Source organism: Passer domesticus, chromosome 1 (assembly GCF_036417665.1).
Source record: "Passer domesticus isolate bPasDom1 chromosome 1, bPasDom1.hap1, whole genome shotgun sequence".
Taxonomy (NCBI): Eukaryota; Metazoa; Chordata; class Aves; order Passeriformes; family Passeridae; genus Passer; species Passer domesticus.
The window spans coordinates 92,277,491-92,303,326 of NC_087474.1; the positions used below are offsets into that span (position 1 = coordinate 92,277,491).

At 41.0% G+C, this 25,836-nt stretch overlaps 1 protein-coding gene across 11 annotated transcripts in view; it reads right to left on the reverse strand.

Annotated features, from left to right (window-relative positions):
* Window positions 1-16,180: 16,180 nt before the first annotated feature.
* Window positions 16,181-25,836, reverse strand: part of COBL (cordon-bleu WH2 repeat protein) — a 157,573-nt gene continuing 147,917 nt past the window's right edge. For all 11 annotated transcript variants that reach the window (XM_064429492.1, XM_064429479.1, XM_064429485.1 and 8 more), the window contains 3 exons: window positions 25,481-25,600; window positions 22,945-23,196; window positions 16,181-17,474 (listed from right to left, as the gene is read on the reverse strand). In XM_064429492.1, coding sequence (XP_064285562.1) covers window positions 17,457-17,474; window positions 22,945-23,196; window positions 25,481-25,600 — 390 coding nt within the window. In that variant the 3' untranslated portion in view covers window positions 16,181-17,456. The remainder of the gene's footprint in view (window positions 17,475-22,944; window positions 23,197-25,480; window positions 25,601-25,836) is intronic.

Sequence of the window (25,836 nt, forward strand, 5' to 3'; positions counted from 1 at the left end):
CAGCTGCCCCGTGGGCGGGAGAGAGTGCCCTTGGCTGTCTTGCTGATCAGACCTCGGCTGGACAGACAGAAAAACTTTGTAGATAAGGAACAATAAACTCAACTGAAGACCGAAAGCAAGAGTCCAGACTCCTTCTTCGGGGCGCGGCCTGCCCAGAACCACCTTTTCCCGTGCTAAAGCAGAGACAAGTAACAGCTGACCCCGGCAAGTTTGGAAGGATGAGACACAGAGCTATGCAGCTCTTCCTTCACTGGGCCACATCTCCTAAGCTGAAGATTGGTGTTGTGTTGGACAAACACCTGTTTGGACTGTGTGATCTCCCCAGAGCCAGGGCACTGATAGTCATCCCATGGTGCTGGCTCAGGCAGGAAAGGGCACAGCAAACTGTGGCAAACCTGACAGCCCTGCCCAGCTCAGCCCTGTCAGCAGCATCTGCTGGCCTTCAGACATCTTATAGCTCCCTGGAACAAACACCTGACTGTCTCTTGGGGTGCATCTAAACTACTGTGGAGATGGGCACTGGAGCACCTGGCTCTAGTTTCTCCCTCTTCCTCTAGCTCTCTTGAGAAACAGCCTCTCTCCCCACCTTTCCAAACCACAGCTAGTTGTGCTTCCAACAACATCTCCCTGTGAGGAGGTGCAGCAATGCAGCTATGGACACTGGGGCTTTGCAGGAGGCTGAGCTCAGTTTTCAGAGCTGCTTCATGGAGCAAGGGGCAGTGCTGCAGCCCATGGACCAGCTGGGTGAGAGAGAGAGAGAGCTGCCAGAGCTTTGCTGGGGTGACCCAAGAGCTTGACAAACCCATCATCCTCCAAGAAGTCCTTTCCTGTAACCAGCACGGCCATGGATGGGGAGCACGCTGAATATATGTAAAAAGGCCTGTCTTGGAGATATGGATTATAAAGTAGTGTAAAGGATACCCAGGGAAAATCCAGGAAAACTCTGCTCCTATAGCACTGCAGGGAAACAGCGAGTTTGGGGATGTCACAGCATTCCTTCTCCTGATCCAATTCCTTGTTCAGTGTTGGAAAGAAAGGACCCCCACCACTCCCTCCACCTAGAAGGAGCTCCTACTTTAGCTTAGCTGGTGTCACATGTATAATTGAGGAGTATATCAGAGAGAGAAGCTCAGACCATTGAGTTCACTCTCAGGACAGGAGAGCTCTGAGCGCTGACTCAGCAGGAGCTGCCTTTACTCTAGAAGGAGAGGATTTGTCCGCAACCAGCAATTAAGATGTCATCTCTATTTGATACAGAAATCACTCTTGCAAATGCTCTACAGAGTAATATTTCCCTACAAATGCACCTCAGTTCTAGTAATGAAATTGTGAGATGTTTTTGCAATATTCAGGGCAAGACAGGACCTGTATAGCATGGAGGGTGACAGCACCCGGCCTTTTCCCATCTAAGAAGATACCCACAAATGCTGTACAATGACAGCAAGCCTGACCTTTTTCCAGACAGTAGCATCAAATTATCAAGCCAAAAAAAAAAAACCAAAAAAAGAGAGAAGCAGTCCTTCTAAGAAGGAAAGTGATGAGCTCTGGAAACCAAGTAATTTAATGTCCTTTAATGTCTCCAGCCAAGCTGCGTATTACTTGGAGCAGCAAGGAAAAAAAAAAAAGTGGCAAAAAAATCAAACCACCTTTCATTCCCATGAGGAGGTCACAGAGTTTATCATGTCCAAAGGCTTACAGCCTGGCCCAGGGGCTACAAAAACCAGCAGGAAGCATTCCCTCAGAAAATGATACATCTTTTCCCCTTCTGTCAGGATTTTACTTCTCTAATCAGATAAAACCACATATTATATTCAGTATCCTTAGAAAAGAAAGATATGAAGTGGTGCCTTTTATTCAACTCCTTTAAGGCCTTAAAGAGAGCCATAACAAAAAGTCCAGTCTACCTGCCTGACCCCTTCTCTCATCTTGTAAAAGATAGAAAAGCTGTTTATGTATTTTTTTTAAACTTTAGCTCAGAAATGCAGGTTCTCCCTCTCTCTCTTTCTCCCTCTCTTTTTCTTCTTCCAGCTCAGACTTTCAGGCGTGCCTCTTGCTTGATGTGAGCCTGAAGACTTGGAAAAAGCCATCCACCTGTGCCTTGTAGCAGGAGAGCCTGTGGAGTACCACTACCACTAGCAAAGTAACCATGCAGGTGAACCCAAATGTGCTCAGCTCTTTGCTTCTACTCATTGAACTCCCAGCAGTAGAGAGAGACAGTTTCTCAAAAATCATATAACCTTGTTTCTTCAGCAAATGGCAGAGAAATTTCACAATCCTCTTGACGGGCAGGAACAAGCCGATCAGAAAACTACCATGCAGGTCAAAAATATGAAACAAACACTTTAGGACTTCTTCACACAGTTTTAGATTAATAACAGAGGGGAAAAACCCCAAACTTGTCTTAAACAGACGTTTCTATCACAGAGACATCAAAGCTTTTAAGCTTGGGCTATTGTAATACAGGATGATCCTAAAAATTGCCCCAAAAGAACAGCTTGTTAAGCAGGTAGGTACTTACCTGTAAGGCTGAACAGGCTACAGAGCCCATTTGTACTACAATAGCTACCAGCTGTTCTGCTGTGCAAATACACTCTTCAGCTACATGGCTGCAAACAAGCTCATATCTCAGCAGAAGGGGGAAAACACCCTTTTGGTCCCTCTACACCAGCTGCCTGACATGGGGATGTGGTTTGGACTTGCAGAGGAAATGCAGGGCTATACCTGAGGTCTCGCTGTGGTTGAACATGAGGTACTGAAAGTCAATGTTTAGCCCCTTTATTCAACTCACAAGTTTTACAGCATTTCTCCAGCATTTCCAGGGGAAGAAGAATTATAAACTGTCCAGGAACACATGTTGACTAGGCTTAAATAAGGGACAGAAGGACTGCAACTTCCTTTCAGCTGCTATTAAGGCTCCAAACACTAGAGCTGGAAAAATGATGATCTGTAAAGGGCATAAGCGTGGCTTGCAGCAGCAGAGCAAAAAGATCACTTCCAGCTCTATATCCCCATGGGAAATGTTGCTTTAGGAAGTTCACAAGCTAATGACAATCACATAGACAAGACCTGGCAAAAGGGAGCGATAGCTCATAAACCATCCATAGTGCTGGAGAAAACTCTCTAGAGCTGGAGAGGTGTGTCACTGACAAACTTTTGTTCATGATCTGAGGGCAAGATTTACACTCTTGGGGGAGCAGATTTGTGAGACAAACCAGTCATGGTGGAGTTTTAACTCAATAGCCTGTGCTGGGGTAGGAAAAGGGAGGCCTCAAGAGATGAAGAGCACTTACAGTCATTCCTTCACTAATGCCCATCTACTGGAACTGTGCTTAAATTAAACCAAGTATGAGCAGGTTTTTTGGTGACTTTCTTCTTCCCTCCATCAGGTTTACTTGTGCATCAGAAAAATTCCCCTGGGTAGCCTGAGCCATCCCAGTAGCTGGAAAGGCCTGCACCTTCCGGGAGGAAGGAAGCCAAGCTCATTCTGTTGTTGTTTTGGAGAAGCCAGGGTTATCCTGGCAGTTGAGATGGTTGCTTGCCAGGAGGAGCAAGGGAAGCTAGAAAAGGAATTTCTAAGGAAAACCTCAGTCTTTGGCTTAAAATATGTGGCACAGAACCCAGGGATGAAGTTGGGGTGTGAGCAAGGACCTGAAGACAAAATAATTATTGATGCTTGAGCAGCATTTACAGAGGAGAGAGGGGAGCTGTGAACTCTTACCAGTGATGCCTGGGAGTGATGAGGCACAGAGATGTAACACACCATGTTTTTTAGACATCACTAATATTTCTGCATGAGCCTGGGGGCTCTGGGGACAGCGAGGTTTCAGTAAACATGGGGCTGGGTGCATGTTCTGGAGATTTTCAAATAAAGATTTAATAGGTCTGTCATGCTTATCAGCATCTCTAAGAGCTCTGGGTTTAGGTAAGCACTGCAGAGGATACATATTTAAACAAACATAGGGAGGACTTTTATTTTTTCATCCATCACTTTACAGGTTTCCTTTTTAAACTCCTCAAGAGGTATGACACCTGCTTGTGTCTGTATGTGTGTGTACGTGTGTGTGTAAAATCTTTCACATTCCATCTGGTTATGATTAATTTTAGTACAAGGCAGTCAATATAGCTCATTGTGTATATTTCAATTTCTAGATACACGTACATGTCATATACAAAGGGTTGCTCAGGAACATGTCTATCAGCCCATCTTCTTTCAGCATCTTAGAGAAGAGAGGGGAATCATTAGGAAAGAATATGTGTTTTGAATAGTCAGAAGTCTTCATTTTTTCCTGTATGGACATTTTCTTTCTTAAGCATGCTACTTTATCCTGAACCCTTGCACTTGAAAAGAAACCCCATATGACTAAAGGATTTTTTTTTCTTTCAGCAGTAAAAAGAAAATTGAAGGGGGAAACAATCTATCCCTCTCATGAATAATCTTCAGCTTGGGTCTATGACTGCTCTGTGGTCAGTGGTTTGTTGACCACTATGGTCTGGCTGTGCTGGCTGTGAGGAGACTCTGGATTCTGAAAATCTCTGACCTCTTTGCCAAGCAGTGATGCCATGAGCTCCATACCAGCTGCCAAGGTCTGCTCTTGCCCCCAGCACCACAGCTGGAAATTGGGCCTGGGAGATGGTGGGAGCAAAGCTTGCCGTGCCAGAGCTGCAATGGGTGCCTGGGACAGCTGTCCTGGTGGGAGAAGCAACCTGCCACAACAGTACATTTAGCCCAGACTGGATGATGATTGAATGAGATTACTTGTGTTGAAGCTGTCATGTGGTTGCACTTGCTGGACCACCCCCACAGCTTAGTTAATTATCTGTAAAGTTCCTTTGTGGTCTCCTCCTCACTTCTTACTGAAAGGTCTTGTGAGGGGCATCACAGAAGAGGGAGAACAGCTTTGAGCATCATGGAAGACTCAATTAAATTAGCTGGACAAAATTTATCATGGATATAACTAGGGGGCAAGACATGACACTTCTGCGAGTGTCAACACTCTACATTGAATCATGCACTTCTGTAGCTGTTTTGTGCCTAAATTGTCACTGCTGAGAAGGGTTCTGGTATTGCCCAGGTTATTGTGGTCCAAGAAAACATATTAGTATGTGGGCTTTGGAAACCTTTGTTATAAATTAGCTTTGGAGTTCAATCATCGCTCTCTATCTGGATTTATAGGTGACCTTTTTTTTAGTTAAATGGCTATTTAAAGACAACATGAAAGTATAGTGTACTTTGCCTGCCAGATTTTTGTCTCACTCTTTCTTGGATTGTGATTGAGATCTTGCTTCTGCTTGTGCTAAAACTAGTAAGAGTTGTAGCATTTGTTTTGATACTTTTGTGCCCAATGCATTCGTATGAGCACTTGTTGGGACCTGACAGCAAAGACAACTTAGCTTTAACCAAAGCGGTGCCTTACAAACATTACCCACACCACCTTTCTGAGGGGGCCACCCACCATAAATACCTGCAGTTCAACAGCCAGGGAAGCTGGATGGGTTAAACAATCACATTATTATGATATTATATGTTAGGGGGACCACAACTGCTGCCTATGATTTGGACCTTGCCAATGCTTAACAAATGTTCAACAATTCAGCGCCTCTTCATCCTCTGGCAGATTTCCTTTGAAGCAGACAGGACAGGGGAGGCCAGCCGAGATTATATCCTGCATGAGCACTGGCCTGGAAACTGGGACATACAAGAATGGAGTGATTTGCACAGGGTCACGGAGGAAGTCTGTGAGGAGGCAAAAATGTAACCCAGGCTTACTGGGTCTCAGAACCATCCTCTGTTCCAGACAGGGAATCATGGTCAGAAACTGCACAGAAACCAGGAAGTTTTAGCTCCTGGACACATATTAAGATTGTGAAAATCTGTTTTGTTTGCGTGATTGTTCCAGTTTCCCTAAAATTGCCGCAAGTATTTTGGAAGCTGGACTGCTACCCTTTCAACAAAACACATACAAGACTGGGAAAGGGCCAGCAGAGGAGCTGAGGGTTCATTATGTCAGGACACTGCACCAGAGGGAAGGTGCATCTCAACGTAGTCTCAAACCAGTGATTTACAGCTCCCTTGCAAATCTCCAGCAAGCTTTTACTCTCTATGAGTCCCCTATTTTCTCTTCACCCTGAACCAGTTTTTTGTTCTGCTGATAAAGTCATTATCTTTCTTTCTTTCTTTGACCACATTGGGCACCCTGACCTTGCAAAAATGAGACAAAATACCACACAGGGACCTAATGATTTAAATATGAGACTGTGCATTTCATCTTGAAATTCAGATGATCTTATTAAAGTGTGGAGGGAAAACAGACAGAAGTACAGCCTTTTGTGTTTGGTTGGGTACATGTATTATTTATGATGTAGAATGAATGACTGATTACCTTGAATCTTGATATGTGAGGCAAATGAAGAAATGTTACCTCTTTATATGCAATGCTACAGAAAAGTGGTTTCTTCAAGCCTCTGATGTGGGAAAAGCTGGATTATGGCACATTTCATATGTTTGATCTGCAGCTGAAAGGTAAACAGGCAGAGTTGATTTAACAACAAGGACCTACAGTCATCTGTGGGGCAAATTCCATTGTATTTAACAGTATGATACCCGAGCTGTATCTGCCCAGTATTTGCTGATTAAAACTTCATGTAATGGCAATGTGATTACTGGCAGAGCAGTGACCTTCACCCTTGCAACTCAGCTTCAAGGGCCACAGAGCTCTGCAGCTGAATAATAGACTGCAGAAGACTTCAGTTGTAAAAATCCAGGCACTTCCCTGACTTTGTGATTTTCTCACAATTACCATCAGGATAGCAGGTGAATTAATCCATGTTCCACACTGTCAAAACGACCTCTAAATTATTACAGACAAAGAGAGGAAGACTGTGAATTCACATTTAGTGGGAAAAGACTTGGGTCACCAACCTGCATACTCCATCTATAATGCAGTAAGTAATCATGCTGTCAGCAGATATTTAAAAATAATTTCCAACCCATTCTTTAAGTTACTTTTCTTATCACCTAAATCGTGAGGCTGACTCCATTTCTGAGCACAACTAGAGGCTGTGAGAAACAGTCCTTCCCTTCCCTTCCCTTCCCTTCCCTTCCCTTCCCTTCCCTTCCCTTCCCTTCCCTTCCCTTCCCTTCCCTTCCCTTCCCTTCCCTTCCCTTCCCTTCCCTTCCCTTCCCTTCCCTTCCCTTCCCTTCCCTTCCCTTCCCTTCCCTTCCCTTCCCTTCCCTTCCCTTCCCTTCCCTTCCCTTCCCTTCCCTTCCCTTCCCTTCCCTTCCCTTCCCTTCCCTTCCCTTCCCTTCCCTTCCCTTCCCTTCCCTTCCCTTCCCTTCCCTTCCCTCCTCTCCCACAGGAGTCCCAACAGCAGGAGTTTGACCATTTCCCAACCACTGCTATGCACAGCTCAAGCATTTTCCTCTTACATACACTGACCTGTGACTGTTGACTATGTCTTCCTGGTATGTTTACATAGAGCATATATAAAAAGGACGGAGCACCCACACAAATAGACATACTCCAGTGATATGAGTTTAAATATAACTAGAGTTTGCAAGGCATTCTAAGGTGAAAAGCTTCCCATGATTGGTGACTACCCTTAAAAGTTGTATTTTTTCTTTTTTTTTTTTTTTTTTTTTTTTTTGCTTAGCAGACACTGTCTGTAAGCGATGACAAGTGAATAGACTATTATCTCACAGGATAATGGCTTTCTGCTTCTACATCGTGCCGAGTTAAATTGGAGATACCCAGGTGTGAGCAAGGGAAGGAGGCTCATTTCCAAAGCAGAGAGACTCACAGTGACAAGCTTCTGTTACCAAAGCTTTATTCCTTTCATGTGAAATGAACTTACAAAGACATTGTAAAAGTAACTCTTCCTGTTGCAATGTGTTACAAAAAATTGACTCTCATATCTGTTGTCTGTTGCCTCTAGATATCAGCAAAACCATGCCAGATACGTGGACTATTTTAGCAGACAACTAAAGTAAATGACAGCACTCCTCCTCCTCCACCACCAGATTTTGATAGCTTCATGCAGTGAAATAACTAATATTTGAATAATCTCATTGACTTTCTGCAGCTTTTTGGCACAGTGAGGCACTGGCCACCATGAGGGCTTTTCTACATGGAAGGTATACTACTGCAAAGGCTTGGCTACACACAGAATTGTAACTACACTAGCACAGTAAAAATGGTTCAATTTCCCTAGGGTAGAAACAGTTATACCAGTATAAAGAAGCTTATTTATGCTTAAATTTCTATTTCCATACAAGCAGGCGAGTAAGCTGTACTAGTATAAAGCACCGTTGTGCCAGAACAAGTGTCCCCAACTAGTGCTTCTATTGCTTTATCTATTTCAGGAAAAAATATTACACCTAGAATGGAAATAGTTGTACTAGTACAAAACCTGACTCCAACAGGCCTAGGCAAAAACTTTCAAGACAGCCTTTTTTTCCCCCTCAATACGATAAAAACTGTCTTATAAGTAATCTGGCCAGATATTTTTTGAGCACTGGCTTGAACGACCTTTCACTACTCACTGGCAAATGTGTGTCAAATATTCAGTAGCTTGATAGCATGAGTGACAGTGCTTGCAGGGAATATTGTACTTTAATCCCTCTTATTCTCATTCTTCTCCTTTTTAGGCAGCAATTAATGTCCTGTGTAGAGATACTGGTGTGGACAGGGGCTGAGGAGAAGCTGTGCTCACTAGGGCTGCCTGAGCGCCGTGCTGACTCAACATCCCTTCTCCTGGAACAGCTCATTGCCTTTGGGGCCACTTTGGGTTTCCTTGCCTGACCCCACCACACAGCTGGGGGGACAAAGTAGGAGAGGACAGTGCTGACAACTCTACCCACACCCCACAGACAGACAAAGGAGTTTCAGAAATCAGGCAGACAAAACCACATGGCAGAACCTGTTCCCTTAAAAACAGAAAAATGCAACCCTCATCATACTGGATACTGGTCTCATGATTTTGTGGGTCTGACTCATCATTCTTCATCTCTGAAAATTCTGCCTCACACACTGAAAAATAAAATCTGCTCCTAGGCACAGGTCAGGTAGAGCTGGGATATGTTTTTTATAAAACCAGGTTTACGTCTTCTATTTGGTATTTCACTGGCAGACTTCCATGCTGGATTGGTTTGCTGCTGTGGAGAATAATATTACCTGCTCTTGGGAGAAATCTCCCTTGGCGATTAAACCCATTTTTTTCTAATGCTACCTTTGATTATTGATGACAATTTACTGTCCTGGGCATATGAGGCAAAAAGGCATATTTGCTATTCTTGGTAACAGTGGAAAACTTTCTTCTGGTTAAAGGTATACAAAGGGAACTGGTTGAAATTAATTTTGGAATCTCATTTGCATTGCATCTTTAGACATGTAACATGAGACCTGCATTCCAAGCAAAACAAGAAATCCTCACATTTTGATCACAGTTTTGGGAACATGCAGCGTGTTATTGCCCTGGGTGGGGCTCTATGCTCTCCGTTAACACCAGGAAAAACACTCTGGAAATGAGGTACTGCATCTTGCCACAGAAGCCTAAGAGCAGCTCTTCTGAACCAAGGCAAAAAAAAAGGTGGGGAATGAAGGGAAGTACAGGTTGTCCCCAACCTGTTTATTTTTGTCTTTGCAATTACTGTACTCACCATGTTTTGACTTGTTTTTGAATTGAAGACTGAAATCTTCAGTCTTTCTACTGCAAGAAGAAGGGCAAGTTATAAGCCTGTGCTGGTGTAAGGCTTTTCCTTGAGAACAGGATTTCTCCTGTGCTGGGTCATTTGTTGTGAATTTTATTAGCTGGAAATAGTCTCCATTGCCTCCCAAGTGCAGTGTGTAACACAAGATCCACTCTTCGCAGATCGCGTCCAGTGATTTAGAATGTGCAAATGATTTAAAATGATCCATGCTCCCTCCACCTGGTGTTGCTGCCTGGGCTGCCATCCTGTGTTTACACAGGGGCTAATAGAAAGATCCTTGTTAAGGCACTCGGGCACTGCTGAAGTAGCAGTACCAGGAACCTTTTCCTCTTGGATCTTCCCTTGGGGATAGCAGGCAGTACAGCTGCAGGTGGGCAGGAAGCTGTGATGGACATATTGGCTATTTAACTATCAGGGAGCTTCTACCACACAGAAAATCTGTTTTAAATTTAGCAGCTGGATTCCAAATCCCTCTTGTATTATGTGTTTGTTGGAGATGTGTCTCATTATAGACACAAGTACCTAGGAGCATTATCTAATATTTCATACTTAATGCATTTGAAAGAACAGATAAAAACACAGGGGCATGTTGAGTTACTAAGAGAGGTTGAGTTGCTAATGTTGAGTTACTAGGAGAGGTTGATACCAAGAGAGGTTCAGTTTGTTTCTTATATAATCCATACTTTCTGCATTTATTATATAGGTCAGGAAGCTGTATGACTTGGAAAACAGGACCAAAGAATGGCACTGAAATCCCAGGCTCCAGTTCTGCCTTTGCCACTAACAACTTGGGTGACCTCAGGCAAGTCACACGACTGCTTTACTCCCATCCTCCTCTTCTGACTTTTCTAGTTTGTAAAGGTCTTTGGGGCAGGGACAGTCACTTATATGGTGATTGCACAGTACCAAACACAGCAGGACTCAGGAGCTCAATTAAGGCTGGTATTTACAAATATAAGTAAATAGTAATATAAATAGAAGGCATTCTGCCTGCTCAGCACACTGCTGCTGGAGAGGATTAACCCATTCCAGAAGTCCAATGTCTTCTTGACCGCTTTGATGCCTGGACAAGATGAATAAAACATGCTACTCATTACTTTTAAAAAGCATTTGCATAAAATATATTGCTATATTTTACTACATTTTCCTGTTATGCAAGCCCACCTTTATGTGGTAAGATTTATTGCATGCTAAGATTTATTGACTTATTTCAGCATGGAAATGACTATTAAGATTGACCTGTCAGCAGTTTTTAATTTAATTGCTCTTTGATCCTTCAGCCTTGAACATATTTGCATTTGCAACTAAGCATCTCTTGGCAACACTTGTAGAATACGGCAGAAGCAGTCGCTGAGATGCAGAATCCTAAGGAAGCCTGTGAGTTTCTCCATTTCTGGATGTGGACCATATTGAGTTATTATAGGTTTTCAATCTCACTTTACCCTTATGAGCATGCTTTTGGGTGGCAATAGTACTTCTATCTTTTGCTAATCTTTTAATCCTGCTCTGAGTATAGAATAGGTGGAATCTCTAAGGAACAACCAATCTGAAACCAAAACCAGATATATCTACATCTGCCCATATTCTGTGTTCCCTGCCCACATTAAGTGCATGAAACTATGTCTTAGGTTACTCTGTAGTGTAAAGCAAAGGTCTGGAGGATTGATGATTTCTATGGCATTTATATGGAAATGTATGACATAGCCTCCTCCTCTGTGGGGAAAACCAGCACTACTGCACAACCTAGTGCAAAACTGACCACTTGGAAATAGGTAGGATGATCAGGATTATAAAGGAGAATGAGGATGTGGAACTTCCCTCTCCTGGAAAGAAAGACCTGCTCTGCTTCCCAGTTTGAACCTGGAAAAATTATCTCTAATGACAGATGCATAGGATAAAACTAGCAAGCTTTAACTTGTATAACTGGGCTTAGAACACTTTGTACGAACATTGGCCCCAGTAGCAGTAAAGCAGTAATTTTACATAACACAGAATTGTTGCTAAATTATTCATCAACACATAAAAATATAACTCTTTGCAGTTCTGCAGCACTGCCTGCCTGCAAATTGCCTCTGACAGTTCCTTCCATGAGTTGGGAAGTTTGGAACATTAGCAGTGAGGCTAATGAATGAGGAAGCATGCACTGTGCAGGCAGCCAAACCACTGCTCTGTGTTTGGTGCTGCTGGTTGGGAACCTGCCAGGTACACCCACCTCCTGAGCTGACTGACGGACTGAGAGCTGGATTTTATCAGTGAAGGGTCTATACTGGGGAGAGTTTTAGTCTGGTTTTGAGCATGCTAAGCCACCAGGCAGATGTATCAGCAGAGATATGCGCAGTTTCAGGACCTTCTCGGTAAAATTCAGACCTATCAGTAGTTTTGATGGACCTGCTGCCTACTGAGTCACCTCCTGCATGTCCTTGCACTGTTATATGTTGCTGGGGCAGAGAGAGCTGCAGCTCTTTACCTGTGGCTTATTTCTAGGTTCTGTCAGAAGGCAGATGTATCCATTTCTCTCTCCCTTCACCATTACCATTACCTCTGGCTTGAGAAGATGAGATTGCACTGGCTACTGGCATCTGGATGCTGTAGTGGGCACACATCGGATTATGGATCACTCTCCATCTCAATAGTGGTCCACGTGTGGAGCCTTTGCTCATTGCTGCAGCACAGGTACTTGGTTTGCAGTCTCAAGTACTGGCTAAATCACACCACATTTTGGCTTATCACAAGGCAAAAAAAGCCCAAACCAGTGGCACAACCCATCAGTGGCGTCACCCAAATCAGTACTCTTGAGTTGTGACCCACTCCCCCGTGCCAAGCACTACTAGGGACAGATGCCAGTGCTTCTGACAGAAACCCCTCTGTTGAATGCATGGAACAAGACAAAGGAAGCCCACGCCTATTTGCACTATGTTTGCTTTGTTCCTGTTACAGTAAACACAGGTTCTGATGTAGAAGACAATAATGTTCCACAGTCTTGTTCTTTCAATAAAGTTTCCTTTTCAAGCTCCTGACTTGCAAACTGGACAGTGGTGTTTGTGTATGAATAAATGTCCTCTTTCAGTCTGGTGTTCTACTGCAACACCACTATGCTTTGTTCAGGGGAAAACCTTTTAGGGCTTCAAGCACAATAATGACCTCAGAAAAGGGACATGGCACATACGTGCTTTTATCAGTTCACAGACAAAAAAGGAAAGAAGGAAAAACACTCCAAAGGAAAAGAAATTGGCTGAAGATAGCATTATATGGAGTTGGATTTGACATTGCTTCCAGCAGTGACTGTGTATCGCTGCTGTGACTGTGCCAAAACTTAGTCCCTGACTTTCTGGAAGTTCCTATTTTACAGGACAAAAAAAGCTACTGTTAAAAATGGAAAAGGATCCCGTGGTAAAGATGCTTTTTTAACTATTCCTGACCTTCTGAAATGACGAAGGAGACTCTGCGCGCGTGCTCCTGTACATATGGAATGAGTGATGGGAGGGAACAGACTATGGAAGAGAGCTTGTTCCTAAACTCCTTAAGTGTGAAAAACACAATATTCCTGTTAAGTAGTTCTATTTTCTCTCTCTTTTTGAAGTCTTCAATACTGCAATAAATCAGAAACTATTAAAACAAGAACAAAAAGTTGGTAGACAAACAGAGTATGGTGAGATTTTGATATCTGGTGTAGCATCATGTAAGCTGCTAGTATTTAAGCAAATTATATTTATTTAACAAATAATTATATTTGGTAACAATAACAAAAAAAAGGTACATTTTTGTTCTTGGAAAGGGTCATCCATCTTACCATACTTTGATGAACAACCCTAAGAATGCAACTACAGGGAAACTTTCTCCAGCAAAGGAAGTCATCAGCTATGAACCAAACTCCACACCATATTCAGCAACAAAAAAGAAAAGCAGATCAAAACAGCGATGCACAAAATCCAGCTGAACATTACTGAAAAATCAGGAATTTGTTTTATTTTTTGTTTAAAAAAGAACTTTATCATTGCAAAGGTCATTTTTTGCAAGTGGAGAAATGCCACCATTATGGCAGCTAAAGCTATATAGCAGGGGCATGGAGTATTTTATTGTGTGTGCTCAGCAACACAAATGGACTAACAATGGGCATAGTCTAATAAATCTTAACAGAAGTCTCACAGGCAAAGCATGTTGGTACACATAATGCATATGTAACCCAACAGGGGATTAGAGATGAGAAACAATACACACAAATAAATACTTTACATATGTAAAAGTTGCTAATTACCGGTTGCAGAAGACAACCATTTTTCATATTGCATCAACAAAGAGCCAATTTATAAACATTTCATTCAGATAAACTGATTCAAATCAAGATTTGTGCAAATCTTTGGATTCAAATTAAACCTTGTGCTTAATACTAAGCAGCACTCAACAATAGAACTGCTTCTTTCTTTTCTGAAGAAGTTAGAGGGAAAACTATCTCAGGGTGTCGTTTTCCATTGTTTCATAAATGCCTCTCTTGTTCTCTTTCTTTCTCCTACACACTGACGAAGTGCTAATTTTTGGCTGTGGCAAATGTAGCATAAATAGTGCAAATCACTTGTATGAGCTGGGGAAGAGGAACCCTGCCATGTTTGAAACTCTGTAGATTGATGTGCATGTCAAGAGGTCCTTTGGTCCAATACTTTGCATGACTAATGTTAACAGGCTGTCTTTATTAAAAAAAAAATCTATAATGAACTCCTCTAAATCAAATAGCTTTTGCAGACAACCAGTATTATTTAAAATTAAATATCTAATCAGAGAGATCTAATGATGGCTGACTTAATGGCTGACAATTACTCTAAACTCAAGTTTAAAAAAATAATAAAAACATGTAAAAAAAGGGAAGGAATAAGTAGACATTTTTATTTGAGACATGAGAGTTGATTTATTTAAGCCTTGAACATTGAATTATACCTATACAAGAAATAAAGATATCAAACCCAAATTCTCAGTTCAGTTTCCGTGGTGATACCATTTTTTTCACTTAATTTCAATCACTTACCAAAAAAGAAGTATAAAGGGCTGGATGAATCAGGCACATATCTGAGCCTTTCCTCTGGTTGAACTGAGGCAAGAGCATGTGGGGACAATCTAGGCGGAGAAACACTAAGGAAAAGGGGAGCTCCCTGTCCTTCTTGCAGTCCTTCAAAAAAGAAAGGAGCTTGCAGACCGTGCCATGACAGAACATGTCAGGGTGTAACCTGGGCAACGTGCACCTCTAGACACAGGCTGTGTCTGCACTAGCAAACAGTGTGGGAGAGAAAGAGCAGCCATATAGATGAAAACACATGGTGCTGAGAAGGCCATGTCTTTACCAGACACATTCCAGGGTTTTTCTTTTAACTCAGGATGGGCTAAGCATTATTACTACAAAAAGCACGAACAGAAAGTTACTATATGGAAGGGTCATACCTGTAACTAGACTTTGTTATAAATGAGTTTACAGAAAAATCTACAAATTTCTAATCTAAATTCACGTAGGGTTAAACTGAGCTCCTACCAATAGCTCAACAGCACCTGGATGACAGTTTAAGAGCAGACAATTCTCATTAACATGAGAAGGGAATGAATACCAGCCTAGGCTTCCTACTGTAGGTAGCTGAACTCCCCCTCCATTTTTAATTTGAGTTGTGACTGAGCCATCAGGGTCTTTGCAACTTTTTTTTCTGTCAAAGTCAAGATGACATGATAAGATGACATCTTATCTTGTAGCTGTTTTTATAGCTTTTACTCAGAAGTTTGCTATGAATAAAACTTAGAAACTTTAGTTCTATATAGTAACCAGCACCCACTACCAGAACCTTTGCATTGTGAAACCCAGAGGATGTTATTGTTCAAAATTCCAGTTTTGAATCTCTTACATTGAAAAGTAAGTACTCATACAACTCATTACACTAAAAGTGTTATTAGGAAGATGGGCTATGCACCCAGGGCCCTCAGGCAACACTAAGAACAAGCAGAAGGAGAGATGCACTGAAATTTGCCTTGCAGCAGCCAGCCAGGGAGGAGTCTTTGTTGCTTTGGGGAATATCTACAGCATCAAATTTATGAGTGACTTTCCTGTGATAGCATTTTCAACATGGTAGTGCCTCTGATCTCTAGCACACTGAGAAAACTTTGAAGGCAAAAGAAGGATAATCACAATCAACAGAGGCGATCTTATTTATCATAGAGTGCAACTGAGCACCTTAATTCTGAATATATAAGCTTCCCTAATGAGGAAATGGAACATTGCCAGTACTCCATCATTGTTGAAATGTATATAACTCACATATTGATCCTAGCTGCTGAATTCTACTGCACTTCTAAACTGTTGTGAGCACTTTCATGGCTTGAGATATTTTACATTAGACTTGAGATACTGAGCACAGCATACTAGTTTGCTAAAGTCCATTTCTGGTTTTAATTTCTTTCAGTAAATAGAAAATATCTGACAAAAAAAGAGCCTTTTAAGTCAAGTCAGGTTTTGATTTTGTTTTTATTCGTGGCACTAACAGACATCAATATTTTGTAATATATAATATATAGTCACATTAAATGCAGATGGCTAAATATTCTCAGGCTCTGGGCTTTCAACAGTCCATAGCTATACATTGTAAATTCCAGCTTAAACAAAAATTCTGCCACTGCTGTAGTCTGTGATTATAAAAATGTAAATGTACAAACTTCCTCTTCTTCAGTTTCATTACAATATAGCAAATGTGAAAAAGCATTTTCATTTGTCCTTTTAAGTTAATCAATTTAACGAAATATTTTCAAAATATGTACAACAACAACTACCAAAGTAGTTAACATTTGAAAAATATGCTGCTATAAATACTTGTGAGACAACACACAACAGCCATACGCATTAGAAACCAAGGGCCAACTTTTGCATGACCTGAACAACAGACTACAAAAGTCCTGGTTACTGACATAAACCAGCTCCACTTCATTTTACAGTGCAAAATGAATTCTACATCTTGGACCTCTATACTCTGAATCATATTTATAACCTTCACAGTCTGTTGCAAATGGAGATCCTTTAAGGTGGCTCAATATTTTTGAAGTTCCATGTTTGTTACCAGGGTTCAGCATATCTCTGCACATTAGCATTCTATACGTCATATCCCATAAGTAACTTTTCAATAGACACTGTCTCACATTCATTGTTGATTGCCTGCTTTCTCACAGCTCCAGCAGAGATACAAAGTTAATTTAATTTTAAAAACCAGTGACCCCAGCACATGACAATTTAGGTATCATAACTATTTTCTTCTGATTTTTTTTAATAGATCTTTACTCTGGTTTTCACCCTAATCGCTTACAGCCCTTCTTGAAATCAAAAAAGAAGCAAGTGAATAGTTACATATTTTTAACAGCTGGAAATGAGTATTACTTTTCAGATAGCTAGCAAAGTTTTTAGTTTTGCCCATAAACACAATTAAGTATTAACACAGAACTGCACAGTGTTTATATTATTATTAACCTGCCAACAAGAATAGTTTATTGGCAACCTTAAATATTCAGAGGCAAAACACAATTCCTTGGCACAGAAGCTTTACAGCAGAGCAACATATTTTCCCCTTAGAACCATTATGCAGGAACACACAGAAAATTAACTACAACTTATTTTGGCTTGTAGTCCAGAGACTAAACTAAACTTCTTGATGTTTTTTGCCACTTCAGACTTTGAATGATGATTATGGGTGCATACGGGGTTAGATTTTCCAGTTACCTATTCTTTTTACATGATTCAAACGAGCAGAGGGACCTGTAACAAAGAAAAGCACATGATCATTCAAGATATTTTTAAACCTCCAACTGTTGACATTGTTAACCAAACATTCTCCTGTGGGGCTGTTTTCAAGCTTGGTTTCTTCATCTGCTCCTTGAGACTACTTAAGCTTATATGCCTTTTTTCCTAGCTATATCACTTGGTCTAATGAAAAGTGCTATCCTTCCCTAAAATACCCACACGTCATACATCCTTAGGTATTATGTTTGCAATTGTGTTATTTCTGGACCATAGGTGATGCATTTTTCTGTGAAATTCCTGCATTTTGTGGAATGAACAGAAGCCCAGCCTGCAAGTATCAAATCTTCAGTCAAAATCTGTTCTGTATTGGTTAGCTGTCACTGGCCATAAAAATGAATTGATGAGTACTTTGCTTTCTGATCGAATGAAGGAAACTCCCAGTGGCTTCGATTCAGGAAAACACTTACACAAATGCCTATCTTCCTTCCCAGTCCTCAGGTCATATAAGCATATGCTTAATTTAAAATACATATGCTAAGGTGCTCTTCCAAATTCAAAGTTACTGAGCTTTGATTCTATCAAAGATATACACATTAAGGTCACCACAAAAGCTGAACAGGAATAATGCATTTGATCAAGTCTAAAGTTTCCATTTTGACCCTTACTCTTGAGGAAAAAAAATAGGTCATCGTATAAATTATTAGCAAGGTGAAGAGTTCAAATTATGTTTTATCTTCCAATTCAAACAGAGTAACAGCATGCAAATGGCTGCCTCTCACTGTGCATGGGAACTAGAATCACTTTACAAGCTCATTTGACTACCTGTATATCAAGCTTGGCCAACCTTATCGTTAGGCCTCCAGCCTCATTTCCAGCACACCAAAGCCTACATCAACTGTGGCTTTGAGTTTGTAATTTCTTTCATTGCACCCACAGATACTGATAATAAGAAGCAGTATTTATTCATTCACAATTATACTTCTCTGCTTATGTGAGAAGAATAGTCCACTGCTTGACATGAAGGTATGGAACTAGGCCATGCTTCCTAGAAGACACTCAACATGACATAATTCCAATCAACGCGTTACTTGTTGACAACCAACTCCAAATTATCCCAGAGAACAGGGACTCCTTGCAATTGGTGCAGTAATTATCTTACCTGGCTCCTTTGATTGCCAACAGAATGATACACTGCACGTATCAAGAGCTGACGTGACCTAATGCTGATGCCAAACATCACCACGAATGCTTGTGGGAACTGTGATGGAGCCAAATTAATTTTTAAAAATCTCAGTGAACAAACAGAAAAGGCTACTTCAGTGCAACTCCAATCTTTATTGGAAAATACATGGAATCTGCAGAATCTCTCTTGCACATACCATTAAAAAGTGGCCTGAAGCAATCACCTTACCAAGAGCAACAGCCTATTCTTCAGACATATAACTTGCTTTCCCCACCATGTGCAGACAAATTCCCCTGCAATATTTCTACCAAATCCCTGAGTACAACTTCATCTAAAATGAGTGTATGGCACATAAGCTAAAGGAACTTCTATAGCTTCCCTTCTTTGAGTAAGATTTTTAATCCTGCATGGACTTGTGCTGCAACTATACCTACAGCTAGACATCTAATAGGTTATTTGCATGTGTAGTTATGTTTTTTTTTCCACAAACAGTCAACAGTCATGGTTAATCCCAAGGCAAGTTACATAAGCACAAAAATACACATCCATTGATACAGAGAATTTCAGACATCTAGCTACATTATTTAACATTTTATGAGATGGCAATTAGGAAGGTAAAACTGCACATAGAGATCTTAACTATATGATACTGTTTGACACAATTTAAGGAAAACACTAGTTCACTTTTAAAATTAGAAGGTTAAATGGTACAGCTCTATGACCTGAGTTCTATTCACCAGTATTAGCCAAAATTGGCTCTCAGATGAGGTGTTTACTTCCTAGATCAACTGATTCTCCTTTGCTTGTGCAGCAGACCCCATGGTTGGGACAGCCTCCTTGCTAGTGAGACATGTTCATTTCTCATAATTAACCACCAAAGGCACCAGGGAGCCCATCACAGCTGGTGGCTTTACTTGATGCCACCTCCCTGACTTGCTGTTATACTCTGGATGTGTTGAACACCTGTCAGGTTCCTTGACAGATCATTTCAAAAACTGAAGAAAAGGGTTACTTCCTTGCAGACTGTCAGGTCTTCTCCATGTTGGTAAATTCATCCCATTCCTGTAACACATCCGTGTCTCCCTTTCTTTTGGGTAGGATCTGTAGTGTAACCAGTTTCTGGCAGGTCTGTGAACTGCCCTGTGCTAGGGATGAACCATTTGACTGAGCAGGCTCAACTGGGGTTGGCACCTGCAAGAATTTTCCTTCAGGAGTCTGTGGACAGCAACAGTGCAATAAAACAGAAGTCATTTCTTCAAAACAAAGCATAATTTATTTGCCCAAACAGGCACAGTACTTCAAAAAATGGATTAAGGAAGAGAGAGGAGAGCTATGCAAATACTATCTTACCTATACTTGGCATATCCCTCAAGCATCTATTTCTGCTCTGGTTTCTTTTGGCTGACCCAATTAGAGACTGTGCTGTGCAGACCCTGACTCTCAGCTAAGCAAGGTCAGCCTGCAGCAACTTCTCTTCTCATTTCCTGCACAGTGAATTTTTTAACCTTAAAGTTCATGACTTTAGCAAACAGCTGTGTAATCAGGGGAGGAGTGGAGGAGCTGCCTTTTCACAGATAACACTTGAGCTCAAATGTTTGTTGGGATGCTGCTTATCTAGGTAATTGGTTGCTTTTTACATTTGCTTCCCATGACAGCTATGTTTGATCTACTTCCATTGCAACTAGATCCACATAAATAAACACCAAGTCACGCATAATTATGCAACACAGATTCTTCCCAGCTCTCTACAATATTAGCTAAATAAATGACTTTTCTGTCAGCAACACAGATTTTTCCCAGTTCTCCACAATATTAGCTAAATAAATGACTTTTCTGTCAGAAGTCTTTGTCCCAGAAGACTTTGAGAAGACAATGGAAGAGAAACAGATGCCATTATTGAGCTGAGCTACCTACTCTGCTGTCTAGTTGTTGCAACTAAAATCTTCCAGAAAGCAAAGCCAAAAGCAGTGCTGTGCTCACATCTCCAAATCACAACATCATAGAACTTTGACAGAGGAGGCAAAAGAAAGAAAAAATTTGCTTCAGCCCTGGCACAAAGCAACCTGTCAGCCACTGCCTACAAAAAACTCAGTGTTCCCTAGACACGGGTAAAGGAAGAAAACCTTGATATTTAGCTATTATGTGTTCACTCTTCTCTATGGATTCAACTTTTGCTCTCACCAAGTTGTCAAATTACAGGGAAGGATCAGAATTTGGCTCTCAATATAATGCATAACACTAGAAGAGATATTAAAACACATTGGATAGAAAGCCTTTTCAGAAATCTGACACCATTTTTATTTTAATCAGTTATCAAGGGCATGAGATCTCAGATGTCAAAGTGTCATGATGACTTTGGCATACACAAGACTAGCTTGCATATCCAGTATCTGGAAGGGCAGCACAGTAATAAGAAAATCATACTCTGTCTTGGACAAAACACTGCTCTCTTTTATTTTCATAAGAGACCTATATAATGAGATGTACTCTTCTGTTGTTTCAATGTCAAAAGTAGCGAAAATTATTCTGTCTTGGAAATGAGACAAGACAGGCACGGTATTTAGTAGAATACATCAGTCTATCTGGTGTACTTTCATGACCTGCACTGGTTATCCAAGTGTTTTGAAATAAATCCCAAAGATATGATAAAGACTTGTTTTCATGAGTAGAGCTATGGATCCCCTCAGAGACTTCTACAAGAGCAATGCAGTTGGAAGAACAAGAAATTTGGAAGTATCTAGAAAACAACTGCATGAAGTACCCTTGAATGTCCAAGTCCCATTTTTTTTCTGTCAGTTGGTGAAGTGGAGAAATAAAGGCCTGACTTCTTCATAATTTGTAGTCTTAGAATCACAGAATTTCTCAAATTGGAAGGGACCCATAAGGATCACTGAGTCCAACTCCTTGCTCCTCCCAGGAATGCCTAAAACTAAACCATATGACTAGGAACATCATCCAGCTGCTGCTTGAACTCTGTCAGGCTGGTGCGGTGACCACTTTCCTGGGGAGCCTGTTCCAGTGCCCAAACACCCTCTGGGGGAAGAACCCTTTCCTACTGTCATATGAACTTCCCCTGACACAGCTGCATTCCATTCCCTTGGGATCTACGGCTGGCCACCATGGAGAGCAGACCCTGCCCGCCCCTCAGCTGCCCTCCTCAAGGAAGGCACTGACTGCAATGAGGTTGCTCCTCAGCCTTCTCCAAGATGAACAAACCAAGTGTGAACTCTGCTGCTCCTCATAATTGTATGCATAACATAGATGTAATTTTCCACATGAAAAATTAACTGCACATCCAGGTTCCTGGTGTAATCAGATCATGTTGATATAAATTTTTCTGAAATACTGATTTGTTTGTCCCATTGGTTTGATTCTGTGGAATTTCTGGTTTATCAGAAACCAGATTTTTGGACAACTTTTGAATGTTAAAATTTGAGTGCATTTAATATTATTTAAAAGAGGACAAGTGAGGAAGATTAAAGTCTATTTACATATTTATGGTTGGCATCAGCTAATTCATGTGTTGGGAAAACTACATCTGCTTTTTTACATTCCCTTAAGTCCTTGGATCAAAGTCTACTCTTGGATACTGCAGTGTAATATTGGGATGCCTCCACTCAGGGCAATTGATCTGCTTCTCTTTACCAAGAAATACAGTGTAACTTGAGACTGGGAGGAACAAACTTTGATCAAAAGATAAGTAAAGTTACTCCAAAAATCACACACAGGCAACTGAGCATTTAGCCATCTGGGAGTCGACCGATTCGCATCTAACCACAAAAGTGAAACACACATAATTCAATTAAAAAAGTTCAGGCAGACATTAAATTGACCTCACAGGTTCACTGACAGCCCTCAGCACATGTGATCAAGGTTTTAGTGCTGGGAATCAAGGTCTAGGACACCCTGTGGAAGTTAGGAGAGAATATTTATTTATAAATTTGCTTCAGGGTCTCATATCTGATCTTTCTTAAGATCACCTTATCTAAAGGACATCCACTATTATCCCAGATAATACAGAATGAAAAGGTCATGAAAATGAAATTATAGTCATGGTCTTGATGGTCTCTTTAATAAAACACATTGTCTGTTCACATGCTGCATATATGCATGGGTGTGTTTCACTAGCTGTTCAAAGGTTTCAAATACATTCCTGATCTTTGATTCAGTTGGAGGAACTAGTGCATGTACCTTCTTCTGATGTAAGAAAGAAATGTCTGCCTAGAACAGCTTAAAAATGGTTCTGAAAACTCAGCAAACACAGGTTGTTTCATCCACAGTAAAATATAAAAGTACATTTACCTTTCTTAACTTTGCTGCTCCGGCACCAGAGCGAATGGCCTCCAATAGGGCTTGCCTTGCCTCCACTGGATTACCTGAAGCTGTGGCAGAGGATTTAGGAGCTGCTGTTGACAGCTGAATGGGAGGTGGTGGTGGCGGCTGGGCAGGGGCAGGTGGGATACATAACTGCTCTTCCTGAAGGTCTTCTGTCTTCTGCAAGGACTGTTCTGCATCCCTAAAACGCTGCAGCTCTTGGGAGGCCAGTGAGGAGATCTGCTCATCATGCAGTTGAAAGAAGGTGGTTAATATAAAGCATGGCTAAGCTGTAATTATTTGACATTAGATTCACTTTCAGTGAATTCACTTTTCACTGATTTCACTTTTCTTGGATGATGTAAAACCCATAGAACTTTTGTTTGCTCATGGGGTTGAACATCTGTTACTACTCACTCACATCACTCAGCTGGGCTGATTACCAGCATTGAGGACTTGGCACTGAGTCTGTCTCAGAAACTCAATCTTTATTTACTGTGAGCTTCAGCATCCTGTAACTCTTCTTGGCATGTAAGGTAAGAGAGAAAGTTGGACTTGGTATTAATTTGGAAACAACCACAAGGGTTTTGGAATCAGGAAGATATATTAAAGCTGCAGTAGCCACCCAGGAATATGATTACTTTTTGCAGTCTGGGCTGCACAGAAATAATCCCAGATGACAGGGAAGCTCTTCCAGATCTGAGCTCTCAGACATAGCTTCACTGAAAAAAAAGCCATTAAACCTAAAGTTTCCAGCCATACTTAAAAAAAACCAAAAAAACAAAACCAAAAGAAAACAACACAGAGAGAGCTACGTGAAAGCACTGAGGACAAAATCAATTGATAATTCTTCCAAGTGTGTTTCTATAGAATTTCAGAAACTAAAATTTCTGCACAAATTACCAGCTTGGAAACTCACCCTACTTTAAATGCATGCAGGCGAAGAAGACAGTCTTTCAGACTAAGCCAGCTTTTCCATCAACTGGATCAAGAGATACTTTTTTCCATTAATACTAGTAACAATCATGATGAATTGTTAGTAATTACAATGATTCAGCAGTAATTAAGAAATTTAGTGCTATGGGCCAAATAGGTTTCCAAGCAAATTCATTACAATTCATTTCTCAGACAAACTGCAGCACAGCTTCTGTGGTAAAAAATTAAAGGATTCATCTCCCCTAAAATAATCCACAGAGACCTCCTGTATTCTATCCCTTCCTTATACATATATAAACACACAATACATATATATGAGCATCATGTCGTGTTAGATAAAAGGCGAACATTTGAGACAACATGAAAGGAACACCACATCTGTACAGCCCCCTGTGCACACACAAACACACTGATTTAACTAGCACAGGTGACATGGTGTGAAAAAGCATATGGTTTCTAGGCAACTTCCTTTAAAATCATGGCAAAAACTTCTCTGCCAGAGGAAAGTATTGCAAAAAGTCTCTGTGATGACTTCATTGTCAGAGCCTCTTTTACACAAATTGCTATTTATTCCTAATGAATGCAGAATGCAGTTAAGTACGTGTGAAGATTGCTGCTGCTTAGCACATCCTGCTCACAGGCTCAGAGGAAGCTGTGCCCTACCTGCAGCAAGGGCAGTAGGATATTTGAGGGGTGAAGTAATTCCCTAACACAGGCAAGAGAATTTTTCTATCTCATGCCAGCTATCTGGATATGTGCTAATGAACTGAGTCATTGCACGAGGGAAACGGGAACCTCCTTGCCAAGGACACATCTTTGGCTGGATTAGTCAACTGAGCAAAAACTAAGGCTAGAACAATGCAGGTTTTGGCTATTAGGAGTAAGAGATGCTTTAATGGTTAGATAAATCTTTCAGAAAGAAGGAATCATCCTGCTGTGGGGAATGCTGATGAAACATCAATATCAATTACTTGCATACAACTTGCACCATGTTAGCAGATACACAGAACGTATGAAGAAGCCTAGTGAGTTTTCAGGAAGCTGGGATATATATGATAGGTAATGTAAATACATTAATCCAACAGCAAACTCCTAAACTACTGCTTCTCTGTGTGGAGAAGCTGTGGATGCCCCATCCCTGTTGGTGTTCAAGGGCTTGTTGGATGGGGCCTTGAGCAACCTGATCTAATGGGAAAAGTCCCTGCCCAAGGCAGAGGGGTTGGAACTAGATAATGCTTAAATCCTTTCCAACCAAAACCATTCTAAAAAGAGACCCCATCTAAATATGAAAATAATGAACATTTGATGTCTTCTATGTACACTCCCTGTAATTGGTTTGGATTTCTACATGCCTCTTTCTAAGCTAAAGGCGCACTATTTGAAAGACTTTTAAGTTTTATAGCAGAGAATAGGATTGAACCTGCTGTGCTGTCTGCGTAGGTCAGATCTGGTCTTCTGTCATATGGTTACTACCACAATTTCTCTCTTTGCAGCACAAGGTTTCATTTGTGGGATATTTGGATTTATTCAAAACATTCAGACGGAATAGATCACACTTCAAAGATCACTCACCATCTTGATTCCTTACCTTTTTTAGCTTTGAGGTGCCACTGTGGCCTCTAATTGCTGCTAGCAGGGCTGAGCGCTCATTTTCTGGCTCAGCATATGAGGGTTTCCCGTGATTACCATTTAATGCACCATTTGAAACCTAGAATATGAAGGGAATAAACCTCCCATTGTTATTAGATATTTACTTAGAGATAGCTTGGAAACACTTTTTAGCACTTGTACCAGAATGCAAACTATGAAGACTGATCAGTTTGTCTTTTTTTGGGCCTGCTTGTAAAACCTTATTCATATTGAAGAGTGTAGATAGTAATGGTGTACTTGGAGATGCAGTTCATGTTCCTCATGCATGAAGTCAGTGGCATACTATTACCCCCT